At 46.0% G+C, this 21,236-nt stretch overlaps 1 protein-coding gene across 2 annotated transcripts in view; it reads right to left on the bottom strand.

Annotated features, from left to right (window-relative positions):
* MAEA (macrophage erythroblast attacher, E3 ubiquitin ligase) overlaps nt 1-6,406 on the bottom strand; it is a 51,228-nt gene extending 44,822 nt beyond the window's left edge. For both annotated transcript variants that reach the window (XM_049886570.1, XM_049886571.1), the window contains exon 1: nt 6,302-6,406. In XM_049886570.1, coding sequence (XP_049742527.1) covers nt 6,302-6,370 — 69 coding nt within the window. In that variant the 5' untranslated portion in view covers nt 6,371-6,406. The remainder of the gene's footprint in view (nt 1-6,301) is intronic.
* Between the last annotated feature and the right edge of the window lie 14,830 nt (nt 6,407-21,236).

Raw genomic sequence — 21,236 nt, 5'->3', positions numbered from 1 at the left:
GTGGCTGGAGGGAGACATGGGGCAAGGGAGGAGTGTGGTCCTAGATAGGAGAAATTACAGCCATTTGCACAATGACAGGAATGACCCAGTAAAGATGGAAAAACTGATGATGCAGGAGACAGAGAGAAGCCAGCTACTGAAGTGACAGGCAGGAAGGGACAGAACTCAAGCTGAACTTTGATAGGGGCAGAGGCAGCTCCTCTAGAGGATGTGGGCACAGGCGCTGGCAGGTCAAGAGCGGCCAGGCTGGGGGAGTGGGGCAGCAAGCTCAGTGGTGAGGAGGCAGACCCTCGACAGAGAGAGGTGTGGGTGAGGAGAAAAGGAGCCTGGCCCAGAGATGGGTAAGGAGGCCCATCAGCACAGGTGTATATTTTCTCCATTCAGTCACACCGAACTGAGTAGTCCACGTTATTACAGTGTTTAGTTCTCTTCCTCAGAAGGTTTTCAAAATAACAGTCCCTAAGATAAAGCTTCTGAAACAATGTACACCCGCAAGTAATCAACACCTACCCACAGCCGATACGGGGCTTTGTGATATGTAGGTTAGCACTGTTACCAACTTCACTTCACCTAGACCCCCATCCCCAGAAAAGGACGTGAATGGACGTGCCCCACGCCACATTTCCGGATGTTTACACGCTGGATAGATGGGCTGTCCTTTTTCCTGGTGCCAACTTGTGTCCCACTGATCCATGTACCCACGGTTGGCATCACTGGCCTTGACACTCACTAGTCTGGCGGTTTCAATCTCTCTGAATGGCTTTGAGAACATCCCAAGCCACGTCACCCCAGTGGGACTGTATGTCTGCTGATGATGGGGTTTGCCAAGACTTCAGTGCGTTCCACATAGCTTTGCCAACCCAAAATACAACTTCCTTGACCACCCAGCCAAAGCCACCAACTTCATCCCTACAGGGCCACCTCCCCCTCTCCTTCCAATATCAGCTTTTACGTCCTAAACATCTTAAAGTACCTGAAATGTTTGCGTGTAGCCGTTTAACATCCCCTCTACCACCAGGGTGTAAGGGATCTTATTCGTCTTCTGCATGACATCCTAGTGCCCCTGACAGTGCCTGGCAAGAGATTCTCAAAGAGCTGTTGACGGAGTACATGCGAGAAGTGGTGTGCACGGCTGGATGTCGGGAAGGTCTGGGCTGGCATCTCAGCCTGGCAGTCTGCCAGCTGTGCCCCTGGTCAAGGTGCCTGACCGCTCCATGCCTCAGTCTCCCTTGCCCTGAAATGGACAGCTGTAACAGCTATAACAACAGGACCCTCCTTCTCAGTCAGCTATTGGAATGATGAGAGAATGGGCGAGTTGTGCTCAGCTACTGTGGTTATTAGGGACCCTCAAAGCTAGGGGTCCAAGAAGAGAGGGGCAGGGACGGAGGGAGGGGACCTCGCTAGAAGCCCCTGGGCCATACCACTCCCCTGCCAGCTGCTGCTACCACTTGTCCTGGGCTGGAGGGGGAGGTTAGTTCTGCCTCTAGCTTAGACCACTCATTAGAGACTAGTCATTAGCAAGTCTTTTCTTTCCCAGACTTGAAATTTGTTTAAAAAAAAAAAAAAAATCTGCAAGCTAGCCAAGAAATCAGTCTCCGTCCTCATTACAATCCACACTTATCCTGAAAGGCCCAGGGCACACAAAGGCAGGCCGTGGCCCACCGCAGGACAGGCACAGAGGTGCACCAGTAGGACACAGCAGACAGAGTATCTTGCCTGTGTGGTTAAGTATCTAACGTCAGTGTAAAAGTGAAGAAGAATAAAAGGGTACCTAAGACAAAAGCGGAAGGACAAGGCTGTTAAGGAAAAAAAAGAGATTTCAACCATGTTTCCGAGCATGGTAGGGTTCTGAAAGGCAGAGGGAACACTTGGGGACGTTCCAGGCAAGAACACACAGTGCTGCAAGGTCTAACAAGGCCTTGAGATTCGGAGAGAAAAAGATTATTCTTTATTAAGTGCCACAGGTCACTGTCTTTAGTACAATCACCTTCTGAGGGAGGCACTGGCTCTATTTTGCAAAGAAAAAAAAAAAAAAAAACTAAGGTAAAAAGACTTAGCCTAAAGCCACCCATCTAGCCTAGGACACAGACAACCAGGATCAAACACAATGCCTGTCTGGCTCCTAAGTCCCTGTGCTGCATGGTCACTCGTGCTCCCTAAACTTAAGAACACACGGATCCCCCAAATACAGCCACAGGCCAAGTCTGGAACGCTGCGTTAAAAGTTAAAACTTCAGCATATGTGTGGGACCCAAACCTTCTACTACAAGGAAACCCAGACTTCGAAACTGCAAGGCAGTACTTGTTTATATGAAGACAGTCAACCAGGTTGTCATCAAATTGAAAATTTAAATATTACTGTAGAGAATTGGGCAGTTCTCCTCTGTCCTTTACGGTCACTATGAGTCAGAATCAATTCGATGGCAACAGGTCTGGGTTTGGTTTCTTCAGTAGAGAACTCAAAGGCCCACGAAAACACGTCTATGGACCCACTTTAGGAACATCACTCCAGCCCAGCCTGCTACCTGTGAGGAGGAGAGGACAGCTGGGAGAGAGAAGGGGATTCAACAGGGCTGAGCAGAGGAGGCCCTGGCTGGGGCGTGGAGACGAGGATCCCACAGAGGACAGAAGGAGCCCTGAGCCAGGTCTACCCCTTCTCTTGAGCCGTGCACAATTCCAGCTGATCTGGGTGTTACATGCAAAGAAGTGATAAAGAAACTCTCTAAATATTATTCTATATTGGTTATCTGAAGGAAAAAAAAACAGAAGGCAATATAACAAACGTTAAGAGAATGATTTCTGTGCAGCAGAACAACAGGCAATCCCCAATTCTTCTGTATACTTTTCTTCATTAAAGAAAATTTGGTAAATTTCTTTTATAGTCAGGAAAAAAAAAAAAAACTTAAAAAATAACTAATACAGGGGCTCTGGTTCAAGGTGGCAGACCGGAGTTTATCTCCCCTCCCCCTGCAGAGGCCCACCAGGCATCACCCATAGCACGACACCTACGTAGCGTTCAGGAAGACTCAAGCCACAGCCAGAAGAGGAGAACGCATTCTCATGAGCTATAACCCCACATGTTGTTTTAAGAAGATAAAAACAAATCCAGTAAAGCAGGATTTAGTTCAGTGGTTCTCAGTGGAAGTGATTTTGTCCCCCAGGGAACACTTTGGGGCCGTGGTTGATTCCTGGCCGATGCAGTTCACATGTAGCCACCACTTGTCTATCAGCGGAGGCTTGCATGTTGCTATCATGCTGAACAGGTTTCAGCGGAGCTTTCAGACTAAGATGGACTCGGAAGAAAGGCCTGGGATCTACTTCTGAAAATCAACCAGTGAAAACCCTATGGATCACAACAGTACAAAGTGCAACCAATCACGGGCATGATGCAGGACCAAGCAGCATTTCGTTCCACTGTGTGTGGAGTTGCCACGGGTCAGGTCCAACTCCACAGCGGCTCACAACAACTGACATCTGGTGGGTGGAGGCCAGGGATGCTGCTAAGCACCCTACACTGCACAGAACAGCCCCCTCAGCAAAGAATCATCTGGCTGAAAGTCCACGGTGCCAGGTGAAGAGAGCCCGTGCTAGTCCCTTTTGTTGTAGAAATGGGCACTTAGTGAGGATGAGAGACTTGCCCAAGGTCGGAGCGTGCTGGCGACAGCACCTCATGGCCACTCTGAACTCCTCCTGCTGTAGCAGTAAAACAGCTGCACGAGACATGCCGGTCGGGAGCCCGGGTGCTCCACCAGTTCTCAGGACATGATGCGCATCATAGGCTCCACTGCTCAAACTCAGCTGGGGGCGACCAGCCACTTAACAGTGCGTGCTCCCATCCTATCTGTGGAGTACTCACTCGACAGCAAAGCAGAGTAAGCTCCACCAGTGAAAATCCAATCCAGCACATGCTAGCTCCTATTACTCTGCAAAAGAGCTTGTCCTGGGTTAAAGGTGCACCAGGCCACAGGGCACGTTCTAAAACCTCACTCTCTTCTCTAACGTCCACACTGCACCCTCCTACCTCCACCACTCCTGCAGGAGTCTGGACTGCTGCTCAAGGCTTGATGCACCCAGCCCGAGCCATAAGCTCTCCCAGCGTTGTTTCATTCTGTGTTAACAAACACTTCGCAATCAAGGGTCCCTAGTTTCCCATTCAACTTCCCCATGATACACTAGGAATTACTCCTGGGAATTCTAGGAAAAAATACATTACCTGAGCACTGATACAAATATCAACAAAGAAGAGAGAACTTAGTATGTGGGCTCCAACCTGGGAGGAACCATGGTGGAAGCAGTATCTCTAATTGCAAAAATACTGCCATTAAAATCATTCTTAAAAGAAAAAGGAGTAAAGTGTTTTAAATTTGGCAGGCTCACTTGGAATGACCCTGTACTGCCTCTTTACCTGTACGAGTACCCACACGACTCTTCATTAGTAACAACTCTGGCATACAAACCAGGGACAGAAAAGAGGAGGACTTGCAGGAAAAAGCACTTCCTGAGGCCTTCCAGCTCTGTTCCTGGTTCAATTAACGAGCAGTGAGATTTTCAGAAATCTTTCCTGTCTGGTGTTTCCTGTATTCACCAGCCAGCACCAAAAATGACGAACCATCAGGGTTCTGGTCTTCGTGCCTTCTTGTCTATCAGTTCAAATGACAGGCCCTGAAGGCAAGTTGAGTGAGACAAGAGGTCAGCAGTTACAAGCTCCCCCCACAACGTCTCTCTTTTGAGGGGCAATGGGTCACGAAGGAGGAACCAACATCAACTCAAGCAGCTGTCTAGTTGGGGGCCTCCAGCAGTATGGTACAGACCTCTGTGAGTCACAGATCTTCATCTTCAAAAGAAGGGTGATCCACCAACCTCATGGAGCTGAGTACACAGCACCAGCCACCTGTTTCTTGAAGGGTCTGACAAAAGGCGTTTGGGACATGTCGGCAACCTTCCCTCTCCCTTTCTCAGTCAAAGTCGATGCTGGATGTGCAAGTGCTAATAACGAAGGAGGCAGAGAATCGATGCTTCTGCTTTCCTGCGAAGGCGATGTTGACCAAGGCACAGTCTGACCTCAGGAGCAATAACTGTAATAACCACCTTTTCATGGGTGCCAGGCACTGTTCTACCAATAGGTAGGTGACATAGGTACTATTAGGAACTACACTTGGCACAAGCAAACAATCAGAGTGGTTAAGCAAGCTACCTCCTAAGGGGTGAATGCAGGAGGTAGGATTCAAACCCCAGCAGGTCAGCTCAGAGCCTGTCCTCTTCTGTCCTTTGCTAAACTAACTTGGGGTGGGGGCGGCTCACAGCAACTGGGTCATACTGCACCCACCACCACCTGTCACCACTGTGATGGACCAGGACCCTGGAGTCCTCTGGGAAGAAAGAGAAGCTACTCGGCCATCCAGGAAAGGAACCAAGTCACATAAGCTCGGCCACAGCTCTCTCAGGAACGTTATGACCTTGATCGTTTAAAGTATTTCTTCCCAGGTGCCTTCCTCGATGCAATCACCATAAGATCCTCTGTTAACGTGTAAGGAGCAAGGACTGGCTCCTGCTAGTAAGAGCACAAATTTCATCTTAATGGAATGCCACCTGGTGAAGTGATCACCCAAGGTCACACAACTGGCAACCGAGTGGCAAGGGCTGTATTTCAGGTTTGGTGACGCCCAGTAAAAAAGGTTCCCCATTAAATCGTTAGGGCTCTCCTTACAGGTTCCCTAAGAAGCGACTGGAAGCCAACTCATCAACAAAATCTAACATTAAGCTTCCGGGTGGTCAGCTGGACCCCCGATCTGCGAGTCAGGTTGGGGCACTCTGGCTGGGCGCCCGCGACCCCACACCACGGGAATCCCGATCTCCATCCGACCCCCCAAATTGACCAGCCTGCCTACAGCCAGGACTGTCGCTGGTTCGGCTCACTCTCTTTTTAACCCAGAGGGGCCACAATCGGGGTCCAGGGGGCGAAGCGGAGCGCGGGCAGACCTCTCCCCGCCCTGCCACGAAGCCTCACAGGCTGGGCAGGGCAGACAGCCACACTGGCCACACCTGACAAGCCGTCCGGCCACCGGCTCCTGGCAGTCCAACCCGACGCGGGGGGGGCCCCGCCACCCCTGGGAGAACCCGACCCGCCCGGGGCAGACCGCGTCGCCCCTCGGAGAGCCGGGTCCGGCTCGGGAAGGCCGCACCCCAGCCCCCGCCCGGCCCCCTCCCTTTTTTCCTCCCTGGGGGTCGTCTCCTTCGCGGCCCGCGGGCACCGGGGGGAGGAGCAGTTGCTTCCCTTCCGCCTCCCCTTGCGAGACACCCACCTTAAGGGTCGGGTACTCTTGGACCTTCAGGGTCATGGACAGCTGAGCAGCTGACTCCTGCACCGCCATCTTGAATTGGCCAAAACATTAGCGGGCGGAGGAGAAGCCGACGGGCGCGGGGTACGCCGGGTAATGTCCACGCCCCCCAGGCTGAGGGGGCGGGGAGGGGGCGGGGCAGAGGCGGGCGGACTCGTCTGCACCAATCGCGTTCGCTCAGCCTGTCCGGCGGCGGAAGAACTCGCCTGCCGGCGTGAGCGTCGAGGGGCGTCCAGCCGGGCCAATCACCACCGGCCTTCCTCTCTTCCAGCCAATCAGCCGAGAGCTCTGACTGAGCGGTCTCTTTCTTGAATTTTTCGGGCTGGGAAGGATGGCTTCCCGGCTCGGGGTCGCGCTGTCGGTTCCCGGCCTGTCTTCGCATCGGCTGGAAGGAGAAGCTGGCTTTCCCCGACACCCAGGCTGGCTCGCCGAGGGAGGCGTCCCACGGAGCGTCCGGAGGGTGGGGGCGGCGCTCCGAGCCACACCGCAGACTCGGCCCGCTGCCGGGCGGGCTTCGGAGTGGAGTCCTGGAAGCCCTGGTGGCGTAGTGGTTAAGAGCTACGGCTGCTAGTCAAAAGGTCGGCAGTTCGAATCCACCAGGCGCTCCTTGAAAACTCTATGGGGCCGTTCTACTCTGTCCTGTAGGGCTGCTATGAGTCGGAATCGACTCGGCCGCAACGGGTTCGGTGTTTTTTGGTTTGGGCGCCGGCCAGGGACGTGGGGCTCGAAGGAGGTGGAACCCCGAAGGACGTGGAGCCCTGGTGGAACAGGACCGAAGGGGCGCCTTCCTAGAGCCACAGGAGGGGGCGATTCCAGAGCGACAGCGGCCCCTCCTGTCAGTGGTCCCTCCAAAACATCTGCAGGCCTCGCGTTGTGTGTCAGCAGGTGGCTCTCCGTTGGGCCCCCATTTCCGCAGGTTAACAGCTGCTGGAGTCCTGATGTGGACCAGTGGGTTTCCTACTGGAAGAGGAAAAGTGGAGTATTTCAAATTAACGTACGAAAAGAAATTCCCAAAGTTTAAGAAGGGCTTCGGGCTCTGGTGGCCCAGTGATATACGTAAAAGACTTCCCGAATAAACTCTCTTGCATTTTAGATAACGCATTTCTAAGACAATTAAAAAAAAATATTTAGTGTTACAAAATCAGTGTCTACAGTGTCTAGCAATGAAGCAGGAACCTCTACTTGAAGATGTTAAACAACAGATGATTGCAGGGATCTTAGCTGCTACATACCAGCAGGAACACAAAAAGTTGTGCCTACCTTTAGGACATTTTCCTTTTTATCAAGGAGTTGGGGGCCAAGGAGGGCATTATTTCTTAAATACATGGCTGCAGACTGCAGTTACTAGGGTATTTTTAGATTTTTTTTTGAGGCATATCTTACAGTAAAGTGCACAAATCTCAAAAATACAGCTCGCACTCCAAAGCACACAGGTGATCTCTGGGAGCCCCTCAGTGAGTGGGCAGATGACTGTCTCCTGCACAGGTGGGAGGATGTGACCTCCAGCTCCCATGTCTCAGCTACACTTGCATGGCACTCCAGGTAAGGATGGGGGCTCCCTATCACAGTCAACAAGCCATGAGCTGAATGTGAGGGCTGCCCTACTGGGAAGATTTGGTCAGACCCTGGTGGGCCCTTTCTTTCCTCTCCACTGATGGACCACAGACCATCTAGGACTTCAAATAACTACCAAAGTTCGGGGTGATGGCTTAGCCCAGAGCTGTATGACAGAGCTACCTTACCTGCTCAAATCAGTTTTATAAACTAGAACTGGCTTTGGAGTTATTTTAATTCGTAAGCCTTGTAGGAGGTGGTTAAAAAAAAAAACAACAACAAAAATTAAACAAGTTGAGTCAGTTCCAACTCATGGCGACACCATGTGGTACAGCCATAGGGTTTTATTGGCTGTAATCTTTGTGGAAGCAGATTGCCAGGCCTTTCTTCCGTGGTCCTGCTGAGTGGGTTTGAACTGCCAACCTTTAGGTTAGCAGCCAATCCAAAACTACTTTCATCACCCATGGACCTAGGAGGTGGTTAACACCTGCCAATTCTGCTTAAATAATTCTTGAATAAAATGTGTGCCTCACATCAGATGATAAGGTATTACAAAGTTGACTGGTCTATTGATAAGAAAATAACATTGTTTGATTTTCCCTTGAAATTATTTAGTAATACACCTAAAATTAGCTTCTATGATTAGCTGTAGAGATGGAGTTCACTCAAACCACATAATTGTTATTTTCACAACATTCTCCAAGGAAACAGCCCCCTGCTGCCACATGACGGAGCAGAGAAGCGCTGCTGGGGCTGCCTTGCAGGTCCCAAGTGGGGCTCAACCGTGGGCAAGTGCTTTGTGGTCATCCCTGCCAGGGCCTGAAACTGAAACGGAGCTTGAGCCTTAAGAACAAAAAGGTATATATATAAAAAAAAAAAAAGGTATAACAAGGACAAAGTAAGTATCTTGGGTCCAGAAAGCCCTATCTCGTGTGGACAGTGTCACCAGTAGAAGTACCTCCCAGTTAGGGACTCTGGGGACAAAAAAAGCTACAGTGATATGTGCTGGTCCCACCCCTACTCCAAGTGTTGCTGTAACCCTAGCTAAATAAGCCAGGAACTCATGTGAGTGTAGGTGGTATAAAAGTGTGTATGTGGCGAGAGTGTTGTGTGTGTGTAGTGTGAAAGTAAGTGTTGTGAGCTGTGTGTGAGAAGGCATGTGTGTGTGTGTAGTGTGAAAGTATGTGTTGTGAGCCGTGTGTGAGAAGGCATGTGCGTGTGTAAAGGCTCCTTCTGCATATTTGACACCCATCTGAAAGGATGCAATTGGTGTCATCGGTGAGGTGTGCATGAAGACCCTCACTCCCATGCGGTCATGGTTTGCTTTTGTGAAGGAGAAACAGTGACCTGGGTGGAGATCAGGTTTTCTGTGCCATGAGGCCACTGAGTCATCGCAGTGGGGGGATGGGGGTGGTCATGGCAGTGAAACTAATCCATAACTTCCTTGACTACAGTAGTTTATGCATTAGATCACAATGAACATGCTAATACATTGCTGAGAGCAGAAATAGTACAGATGAGATTCATAATCACAATGGCCCCGAACCAGAAGTTATTAACAGAATAAGAAAACAAGGCGATTCCACTTGGAAAACCCTTGTTCTAGAGCCAAAGAGGAGATAGAAACGGAGATTGCAGATTTTCTAGAAAACGGCAATGATAAAAGCAGTGCCTGTATCAGAATCAGTGGGATGTCGCTCACTAGAAAATCTACAGCTTTCAATAATTGTATTAATGACAAAAGGGAGAAAGAAAAATGATTTAAGCATTCTACTTAAAGTAAAAAGGCAATGTTATGGATCGAAGTATGCCCCACCCCACCCCCCACCAAAAAAATGGCTTGAAACCCTAACCCCTGTGGCTGTGCATAGGGCACTGTTTGGAAGGAGAGCTTTCTTTTGTTATGTGAATGAGGTCATACCAGTGTACTGTGAATCCTCAACTAATCACTTCTGAGTTATAAAAAGAGCAGACTAGACACATGGACACACAGGGACAGACAGACACCTTGTCAGGGTCATCTATAAGCCAAGGAACCAGCGACCACCAGGGCTACCAACAAGGAAGGAATCGACACAGCCAAGACCCTGATTGGGACTTTTTGCCTCCAGAACTGTGAGAAAATAAATTTCTGTTCTTTTAAGCCATCCACTTGTGGTATCTGTGTTATAGCAGCACTAGATAACTCACACAACAACAACAATAAGAAAGAATAAAGACAAAAGCAGAAATTAGAAGGTTAGAAAATTAAAAAGTGGTAGAACCAACATATAAATAAATCGGTAATATGGTTGTTCAGAGAATAGCATACGCAATGCCACTGACTACTTAGTTTTTTGAAAAGCGAGGTATCACAAACACGGAAAATAAACAACAGAGGGAAACTGCCACAGAGATAAAAGGAATTTCAGGAGTCACAAGTGATCTCTTCATTCCGCTTCATGTGGTGAAACATAAAACAAGCTTTTAGAAATGAGCAAAACCCTGTCCTGCGCACCTGGTCAGCACTCTGAGGCTGAGGGAAGCTGTGCTGAGATGCTCTCGGTGGCAACATCTCACCTCCACTGCCTTCCTCAATTGTTACTTCTCATCAATTGGTAGCCTACCACAGATAATGCAACAATCTTTTGAATGAATTTCATATATTTAAAGTCATTCCTTAAAGTGATTTAAACTATTGTTTTGTTTTTAAATGGAATATAATTTATATACAGTGAAATGTCTGAAGCTTAAATGTATTGTGATGACTTTTGACAAACGTAATCATCAATATTAACACCACCATCAACGTATTCAAAAATCCCCTTGTCTACAGAAGTTTCACCCTGGTCTTTCGATACAATTGCTTTCATCGTAGAGGCAAACACTGCTCTGTTTTATCTCTATGGATTAGTTTTGTCTGTTCTTGAACTTTATATAATGGAATCATACAATATGTACTCTCTCCCCTGGCTTCTATCATTAAACATTTTTGTAGTGTGAGGTGGAATCGAATCTGACTCAACGACCTGATAGGACAGCATGGAACTGCCCCACAGGGTTTCCTAGGCTGTAATCTTTATAGGATGAGCCCTATTCGTGCTATGCTTAAGCACTCAGCTGCTAACTGAAGGGTCAACAGTTTGAACCCACCACCTGCTCTGGGGAAGAAAGACCTGGTGATCTGCTTCTATAAAGATTTACAGACTAGGAAACATGGGGCAGTTCTTCTCTGTCCTATGTCATTGTCGTTAGGTGCTGTCTGGTTGGATCTGACTCGTAGTGACCCTATGTACCACAGAACAAAACACTGTCTGGCCCTGCACCATGCTCACAATCTTTGTTATGCTTGAGCCCGTTGTTGCGGCCACTGTGCCAGTCCATCTCATTGAGGCTCTTCCTCTTTTTCGCTGACCCTCTACTTTACCAAGCATGATGTCCTTCTCCAGGGACTGATCCCTCCTGATAACATGTCCAAAGTACGTGAGACATAATCTCGCCATCCTTGCTTCTAAGGAACATTCTGGTTGTGCTTCTTCCAAGAGAGATTTGTTCGTTCTTTTGGCAGTCCGTGGTATATTCAACATTCTTTGCCAACACCACAACCAAAGGCGTCAATTCTTCAGTTTTCCTTAGTCATTGTCTGGCTTTCTCATGTATATGATGAGATTGAAAATACCATGGTTTGGGTCAGGCTGCACCTTAGTCTTCAAGGTGACATCTTTGCTTTTCAACACTTTAAAGAGGTCTTTTGCAGCCGATTTGCCCAACACAATGGATCTTTTGATTTCTTGACTGCTGCTTCCATGGGTGTTGATTGTGGATCCAAGTAAAATGAAATCCTTGACAACTTCCATCTTTTCTTCATTTGTTGTGATGTTGCTTATTGGTCCAGTTGTGAGGATTTTTGATTTTTGTGTGTGTGTGTGTGTGTGTGTGTGTGTGCGTGTTGAGGTATAATCCATACTGAAGGCTGTGGTCTTTGATCTTCAGGAGTAAGTGCTTCAAGTCCTCTTCACTTTCAGCAAGCAAGGTTGTGTCATAGGACCCTGTACTATAGGGTCGCTATAAGTCAGAATTGACTCAACTGCAATAGGTGATCTTTGCAGAAACAGATCGCCAGGGCTTTTTCCCGAGGAACCACTAAGTGAGTAAGCAGCCGAGTGCTTCACCGTTGTGTCACTAGGGCTCCTTCATTAAACATTAAGGCAGTGAGATTCACGAATGTTGTATAATTCAGTAGGTTATTCCTTTCTATTGTTGAGTGTGTTCCATTACATGGGTATACCACAGTTTGCATACCCATTCTTTGAACAGATGTTTTCATTGTGTTCAGTTTGGGGCTATGATGAATAAGACTGTTCAAATGTTCTTGTACAAGTCTTTTTGTGGACATCAGCACTCATTTTTCTTGGGAATGTATCTAGGAGTGGAATTACTGGGTCACGGGTAGGTATTTAACTTTATTAGAAAGTGCCAAACTGTTTTCCAAAGCAGTTGTACCATTTTCTACTCTCACCACAGTGTTATGAGGATTCCAGGTGCTCAACACCCTCACCAACACTGGGAAGGTAGCCAGTCATTTTAGTGCACGTGGCTTAGATTTGCTTTTCCCTGCCTTGTGAGGATGAACACCTTTCCAAACCAAAACCAAACCCAGTGCCGTCGAGTCGATTCCGACCCATAGTGACCCAAAGCACAGAGTAGAACTGCCCCACAGAGTTTCCAAGGAGCGCCTGGCGGATTTGAACTGCCGACCCTTTGGTTAGCACCCGTAGCACTTAACCACTACACCACCAGGGTTTCCTGAGCACCTTTACATGTACTTATTGGTTAGTCACATACATTCTTTTGTGAATTGCCTGTTCTAATGTTTTGCTTATGATTAAATTGTGTTGTCTTTTTATTGTTGATTTGTAGAGTTTTTGAATCCTTGGTATATTCTAGACACAGGGTTTTGGCTGAATTATGCTTTGCTATTATTTTCTCTCAATCTGTGACTTGCCTTTTTATTTACTTAATTCGTCCTTTGATGAGAAGATGTTAATTTTAATGAAGCCTAGTTTTTGTTTTTTTTTTTTTAGTTTATCTTTTTTTCTTTTATGGATCATGCTTTTTGTCTCAAATCTGGGAAATCTTTGCCTCAAGATTGTAAAACACCCTCCTTCTGGGAGTTTAATAACTTAGGTTTTTACATTTAGGTCTATGGTCTATCTCAAATTAATTTTTCAAATGGTGTAATAAAGCAAAGTTGTTTTTTATTTTTCCTCTCTCAATTTGGATATCCAATTATTGCAGCACCATTAAAAAATTTTTCTTTTCTTTCCCTGCATCAGCAGCTTTGTTGTAAATCACTTGCTTTTGGGCTGGTCTATTTTTGGATCGAAGCCCTGGTGGGGCAGTGGTTAAGAGCTCTGCTGCCAACCAAAAAGTGGGCAGTTCGAATCCACTAGTCACTCCTTGGAAACTCTATAGGGCAGTTCTGCTCTGTCCTGTGGGGTCGCTATGAGTCAGCATCTACTTGACAGCAATAGGATTTTTTTGGGCTAAGGAGCCCCAGTGGTGCAGTGGTTAAATGTGCTCCGCTGCTAACCAAAAGGTCAGCAGTTTGAACACACCAGCTCCTCTGCAGGAGAAAGATGTGGCTGTCTCCTTCCATAAAATTACAGCCTTGAAAACCCTATGGGGCAGTTCAACTCTGTCCTGTTGTTGTTTAGTAAGGTCGAGTCAGTTTCAACTCATAGCGACTGTATGCACAACAGAAAGAAACACTGCCCCATCCTGCCCCGTCTTCATGATCTTTGTTATGCTTGAGCCCATTGTTGTAGCCACTGTGTCAATCTCTCTTGTTGAGGGTCTTCCTCTTTTTCTCTGACCCTCTACTTTACCAAGCATGATGTCCTTCTCCAGGGACTTGTTCTCACATGTTCAAGCTATGTGAGACAAAGTCTCACCATCCTCACTTCTAAGGAGCATTCTGACTGTATTTCTTCCCAGACAGATTTGTTCATTCTTTTGGCAGTCCACAGTATATTCAATATTCTTCGCCAACACCATAATTCAAAGGCATCAATTCTTCTTCAGTCTTTCTTATTCATTGTCCAGTTTTCACATGCATATGAGGTGATTGAAAACGCCCTGGCTTGAGTCAGGCGCACCTTAGTCCTTAAAGTGACATCTTTGCTTTTCAACACTTTAAAGAGTTCTTTTGCAGCAAATTTCGCCCAGTGCAATGCTTTATTTGATTTCTTGACTGCTGCTTCCATGGGTGTTGATTGTGAATCCAAGTAAAATGAAGTCCTTGACAACTTCGATCTTTTCTCAGTTTATCATGATGTTGCTTATTGGTCTAGTTGTATTTCTGTTTTCTTTATGTTGAGGTGTAATGCAAACTGAAGGCTGCGGTCTTTGATCGTCAGTGAGGGCTTCAAGTCCTCTTCACTTTCAGCAAGTAAGATTGTGTCATAGGACTCTGTCCTAGAGGATTGCTGTGAGCTGGAATCAACTTGAGGGCAACAGGTTTGGACTTTTGGACTCTTCATTCTTTTCCAATGATGTATCCCTATGCCAAACCATTTTGTCTTTATTACTGTAATTTTATAAGTCTTAAGGCCACAGTATAAATCCTCTAAATTCTTCTTTTTTTAAAGAATGTATTGACTATTTAAGATCCTTTCATTCCCATTTAAATTTTAAAATTAGCTTGTCAGTTTCTAAAATAGCCCTGTTGGGATTTTGATTTGCATCGAATCTATAAATCAGTTTGGGGAAGAATTGACATTTTAACAATATTGAGTCTTCCAATCCATAAACATGCTTTATCTTTCCCTATATTCAGATCTTCTTTCATTTCTCTCAAAAGTTTTGTAGGTTTTAATGTATAGGTCTTGAGCTTCTTTTGTTAAATTTATTGCTAACTTTCAAGTGTGTTTTTTTTTTTAAATAAATTTGTATTTATATCAATTACCTTTTTTTTTGCGGGTGTATTGAAATACCATTGTTTGTTTTCCACAGACAGTGGGGATAAGGAGCATGTTCTCTCCTTTGTTTCCCACTTGGTGCCTCAAGCTCTCCTCTCCATTCTTTGTAGCCAGTTCCTTGAGCCACTTGTTCTCTATTGCTGTGTAAGAAATTAACCTAAAATGTAGTGGTTTAAAACAATAGGCATTTATTATCTCATGGTTTCTGTGGGTCGAGAATTTGGGAGTGGCTTAACTGGGTGGTTCTGGCTCAGGGTTACTCATGAAGTTGCAGCCAAGTCATCATTTGAAGGCTTGACTGGGGCTAGAAGAATCTGCTTCCAAGATGGCTCACTTACATGGGTGTTGGCAGGAGGACTTCGCTCCTCACCTGGTGGGCTTCACAACATGGCAGCTATCTTCCACCAGAGTGAGCGATCCAAGAGAGATTAAGGAGGAACTGCAGTGCCCTTGATCACCAAGTGTGGGATAAAGGACCCAGATTGTGTGTATATGTGTTTTAGGTGAAAATTTATACTCCAAATTAGTTTTTTACTTAAAAAATTTGTACACAAATTGTTTTGTGTCATTGGTTTCAATCCCCACAATGTGTCAGCACTCTTGCCCTTTCCCTTTCTACCTTGGGTTCCCTGTGTCCATTCACACAGTTTTGCTGTCCCTTCCTGCCTTCTTGTCTTTGCTCTTGGGCAGGTGTTTCCTATTTGGTCTAGATAGATTGAACTAAGAAGCACATTCCTTACGTGAGTTATTGTTTGTTTTATAGGCCTGTCTAATCTTTAGCTGAAAGGTGAACTTTGGGAGTGGCTTCAGTTCTGAGTTAGCAGGGTGTCCAGGGGCCATAGCCTTGGAGTTCCTCCAGTCTTTGTCAGATCACTAAATCTGGTCTTTTCTTATGAATTTGAATTGTGTTCTGCATTTTTCTCCTTCTCTGACTGGGACACTCTATTATTATCCCTGTCAGAGCTGTCTGTGGTGGTAGCCAGGCACCATCTAGTTCTTTTGGGCTTAGGCTGGTGGAGGCTGTGATTCATTGGTCCATTAGTCCTTTAGACTAATATTTTCCTTGTGATAAAGGACCTAGTTTTACCCAAAGTAAGGATGCCTTTGTCCTTGGCTCTGGAGAAGTGACCCTTGGAGTAATTGGGATACCTTGGCCTGGGACTTCCAGGTCATACCCAAGGATTTGTGCTGGTGAGTGGGGGCTGGCCAGACCAGAAAGACTTACTTGGGTGGCATGATTTAGCCTATCATGTGTGACTGGCTAATTTTGCCCAGAACCCTAAGGCTCAGAGAGCTTCCTGGTTGGTGAAGGGAAGGTGACGTGCCCTCTCTGAGACATGACAGCTCCACATTGTGAACCTTCCTAGACCTTGACCATGCAGCTCTTCCTTACGATCCTGATTTATATTCCTTTACTATATTATAAAGGTGCCCTGGTGGTACAACTGTTAAGCAGTTGGCTGCTAGCTGATAAGTTGGCGGTTCAAACCCACCCGATGGCTCCGTGAGAGAAAGACCTGGCGATCTGCTCCCCTAAAGATTACAGCATAGAAACTCTATAGGGCAGTTCTACTCTGTCATATGGGGTCACTATGAGTTGAAATCAACTCAATGGCACCTAACAACAACACTGTAGTAAAACCGGCAGTTGTAAGTATAGTATCTTCTGTGAGTTCTGTGAATCATTTCAGCAAATTAACAAACCCCAGGATGGTGTCCTCCTAACTTGTAAGGTCTGACCTAGCCCTGGGTGGCTAGGGTCAGAGAGAGAGAGTGTAGTGTAGGTGGCTGGAGTCAGAAAAGCAGGGATATGAATGATCTCTGCCTTCTGGGAACCTACTTTATGTCAATTCTCATCCATGAAACTATTGTCACACCTAGTCTGAAGTCACAAAACATCACTCCCACTTTATTCTCCTTTTTAGAAGTGAATCACTAAGTGCAGCTTAGACTCACAGGGAGGGGAATTAGGCCCCAGTTGTGCAGTGATTAAGAGCTACAGCTGCTAACCAAAAGGTTGGCAGTTTGAACCCCCCAGCCATTCCTTGGAAATCTTATGGGACAGTTCTTGAGAAGACAAAGTAACATGTGCAAAGAGCTGGAGATAGAAAACCAAAAGGGAAGAACACCTTTGTCATTTCTCAAGCTGAAAGAACTGAAGAAAAAATTCAAGCCTCAAGTTGCAATATTGAATAATTCTACGGGGAAAATACTGAAGGACTCAGGAAGTCACCAAAAGAAGATGGAAGGACTACAAAGAGTCACTGTAGCAAAAAGAATTGGTTGACGTTCAACCTTTTCAGGAGGTAGCATGTGATCAAGAACCGATGGTACTGAAAGAAGAAGTCCAAGCTGCACTGAAAGCATTACCAAAAAACAAGGCTCCAGGAATTGACAGAATACCAACTGAGATATTTCAACAAATTGATGCAGTGCTGGAAGTGCTCACTGATCTATACCAAGAAATTTGGAAGACAGCTGCTTGGCTAACTGACTGGAAGAGATCCATATTTATGCCTATTCTCAAGAAAGGTAATCCAACTGAATGCAGAAATTATTGAACAATATCATTAATATCAAATGCAAGTAAAACTGTTCTGAAGATCATTAGAAAGCAGCTGCAGCAGTATATCCACAGGGAACTGCCAGAAATTCAAGCTGGATTCAGAAGAGGACCTGAAATCAGTGATGTCATTCCTGATGTAGATGAACCCTGGCGGAAAGCAGAGAACACCAGAAGGATGTTTACCTATGTTTTATTGACTATGGAAAGGCATTCAACTGGGTTGATCAGAACAAATTATGGATAACATTCGGAAGAACGGGAATTCCACTGTGCTCATGAGAAACCTGTACACAGATCAAGAGGCAGTTATTTGAACAGAACAAGGGGATACTGCATGGTTTGAAGTCAGGAAAGGTGTGGGTCAAGGTTGTATCCTTTCACCATACCTATTCAATCCGTATGCTGAGCAAATAATTTGATAAACTGGATTCTGTGAAGAAGAATCGGGTGTGAGGATTGAAGGAAGATGAATTAACAACCTGAGTTATGCAGATGACACAAACTCGCTTGCTGAAAGTGGAGGACTTGAAGCACTTACTGATGAAGATCAAAGACCACAGTCTTCAGTATGGATTACACCTCAACATAAAGAAAACAAAAATCCTCACAACTAGACCAATGAGCAGCATCATGATAAATGGAGAAAAGATTGAAGTTGTCAAAGATTTCATTTTACTTGAATCTACAATCAACACCTATGGAAGCAGCAGTCAAGAAATCAAAAGACGCATTGCATTTGGCAAATCTGCTGCAAAAGACCTCTTCAAAGTGATGAATAGCAAAGATGTCACATTGAAGACTAAGGTGTGCCTGACTCAAGCTGTAGTGTTTTCAATCGCCTTATATGCGTGCGAAAGCTGAACAGTGAATAAGAAAGACCAAAGAAGAACTGACACCTTTAAATTATGGTGTTGGCAAAGAATATTGAATATACCATGGACTGCCAAAAGAGGGAACAAATCTCTCTCAGAAGAAGTACAAATAGAATGCTCCTTAGAAGCAAGGATGGCAAGACTATGTCTCACAATCTTTGGATATATTATCAGGAGGGACCAGACCCTGGAGAAGGACATCATGCTTGGTAAAGTACAGGGTCAGTGGAAAAGAGGAATACCTTCAACGAGATGGATTGACCCAGTGGCTGCAACATAACAACGATTGTGATGATGGTGCAGGACCAGGCAGTGTTTTGTTCATAATGTATATAGGGTCATTATCAGCCGGAACTGACTTGATGGCACCTAACAGCAACATATGGGATTGTGATAGTTAAGATTGCATGTCAGCTTGGCTGGACCATGATTCTCAGGTTTATATGTGATCACTCCTGTGATTCAATCTGCTGTAAGTAGCCAATCGGTTGAAAGGGCATTTCCTTGGAGGTGTGGCCTGCATCCGAATATAAGCAGATGTTCTGGCTTTTTTGCTCACCCTGGATCCTGTGGCTGCCACCTGTTCATCTGACTTCTGGCTCTTGGGACTTGAGCTACCTACCAGCTTAGCTGCAGACCTTGGGTTTCGTTGATCTTTACAGCCTGAGAGCAGGAGCCCTGCTCTCCTACCTGTCGATCTTGGGTTTGCCAGCTTCTGTGGCTACGTGAATTGAGAGAAGCCTCTATCCTGATCCATAGACTTGGGACGTTCCACCCTCTACAATTGCATGAGCCGTTTCCTAGACATAAATCTCTCTCTATATATATTTTCATGCTTTACTGGTTTTGCTTCTCAAGAGTACCCAGCCTACAGGGGTCTGGGGCCCATGGTTTCAGGGGACATCTAAGTCAATTGGCATAATAAAATCTATTAAGAATACATTCTGCATCCCACTTTGAAGAGTGGTGTCTAGGGTCTTAAACTCCAGCGAGCAGCCATCTAAGATGCATCAGTTGGCCTCAAACCACCTGGATCAAAGGAGAATGAAGAACACCAAGGACACAAGGCGATTACGAGCCCAAGAGACAGAAAGGGCCACATGAACCAGAGTCTACATCATCCTGAGACCAGAAGAACTAGATGGTGCCCGGCTACAACCGATGACTGCCCTGACAGGGAACACAACAGAGAACCCCTGAGGGAGCAGGAGAGCAGTGGGATGAAGACCCCAAATTCTCATAAGACCAGACTTAATGGTCCGACTGAGACTTAAAAGGACCCTGGTAATCATGGCCCCCAGACCTTCTGTTGGGCCAGACAGGAACCATTTCCGAAGCCAACTTTTCAGACAGGGATTGGACTGGACAATGGGTTGGAGAGGGATGCTGGTGAGGAGTGAGCTTCTTGGATCAGGTGGACACTTCAGACTATGTTGGCATCTCCTACCTGGAGGGGAGATGAGAGGGTGGAGGGGGTTAGAAGCTGGCGAAATGGACACGAAAGGAGAGAGTGGAGGGAGAGAGCGGGCTGTCTCATTAGGGGGAGAGTAATTGGGAGTGTGTAGCAAGGTGTATATGGGTTTTTGTGTGAGAGACTGACTTAATTTGTAAGCTTTCACTTAAAGCACAATAAAAATTATTAAAACAAAACAAAAACAAACAAACCAAAAAAAAGAGTACCCAGCCCAAGACATTTGGTATTGAGAGTGGTTCTAGAGGAAAAAAATTGTAGTTATGAATTTTCTAAATTGGTTCTCCAGTCTAATTAGTCTTAAAGTTGTTGATGATTCCACTTCCAGCAGTAAAGAGGGCCCTGCTAATCCATGGCGTGAGGTGGCGATACAATTACGCAAAATATCACCACCAGTAGATCAGGTATGGAAACTCTGGTGCCATAGTGGTTAAGTGCTATGGCTGCTAACCAAAAGGTTAGCAGTTTGAATCCATCAGGTGCTCCTTGGAAACTCTACGGGGCACCTCTTCTCTGTCCTATAGGGTCGCTATGAGTCAGAATTGACTCGATGGCAACGGTTGATTTTCTTTTTTTTAGATCAGGTATCGGTGAAAGGCAAAGCTCTGAGTGAACACGTGTGATATCTTTCTACGGTCTGTCAAATAATGAGAAGTATAAGGAAGTTGGTTGGTTAGTCTTACTTTCGCTAGACAAACTGAAGAAAGAAAGAGATGTGCTCAGGGCTTCAGAGTCAAAGGTCAAGTGCAGCTTAAATGACCTTAAGGCTTCCACTTGTGCTTTGAAAAAAGCCTTATTTCTTGTAGTAACAGAGCTGAAATTGCTGAAAACTGAACCCAGAGCCTTATTGTAAGAGTGGCTGAATTACAACGCTAGCTCAATTGCCAACCTCGAGAGGTGTCTGAAGTTAAAGTAAGGTCACTGACTGGGAAGAAATGGGATCCTGAAACTTGGGATGGGGACATATGGGCAGATAATCAGAAAGCTGGAGACACTGAGCCCCTAAATTCCTTTGAATCATTCCTGCCAGCAGAACCACTCCCATCTGAAGAGATCACTTCCTGTTTGTCTGCTAGATCACCCTTCCCAGGAAAACCATTAGCCCTTCCACTCCTGTCTAACGAGAATAGCCCTAGCCCAGCTCCCTCTAAAGGGTCTTAGCCTGAGTCATTGCCTGGGGCATTGCCTGAGGCAGAAGCTTTACAAGACAATGCTGAATGTTCTCAAAACAATTCCACACTAAGGATTCTGGCTTCTGGACCTATAACTAGACTTAAGTCCCAGTGACCCAAAAGGTGAAGTAGAAAGTGTGAACCAGGAGGAGGTACGCTATACTCCCAAAGAACTGCTTGACTTTTCTAATATGTACAAACAGAAACCTGGGGGATATGTGTGGAAATGGCTATGAGGGTGTGGGATAATGGCACAAGGAACATAAAGATGGATCAGTCTGAGTTTACTGATATGGGTACACTAA

Source organism: Elephas maximus, chromosome 5 (assembly GCF_024166365.1).
Source record: "Elephas maximus indicus isolate mEleMax1 chromosome 5, mEleMax1 primary haplotype, whole genome shotgun sequence".
Lineage (NCBI taxonomy): Eukaryota > Metazoa > Chordata > Mammalia > Proboscidea > Elephantidae > Elephas > Elephas maximus.
The sequence above is the reverse complement of the archived record's forward strand: the minus strand, read 5'-3'. Positions and strand labels throughout refer to the sequence as shown.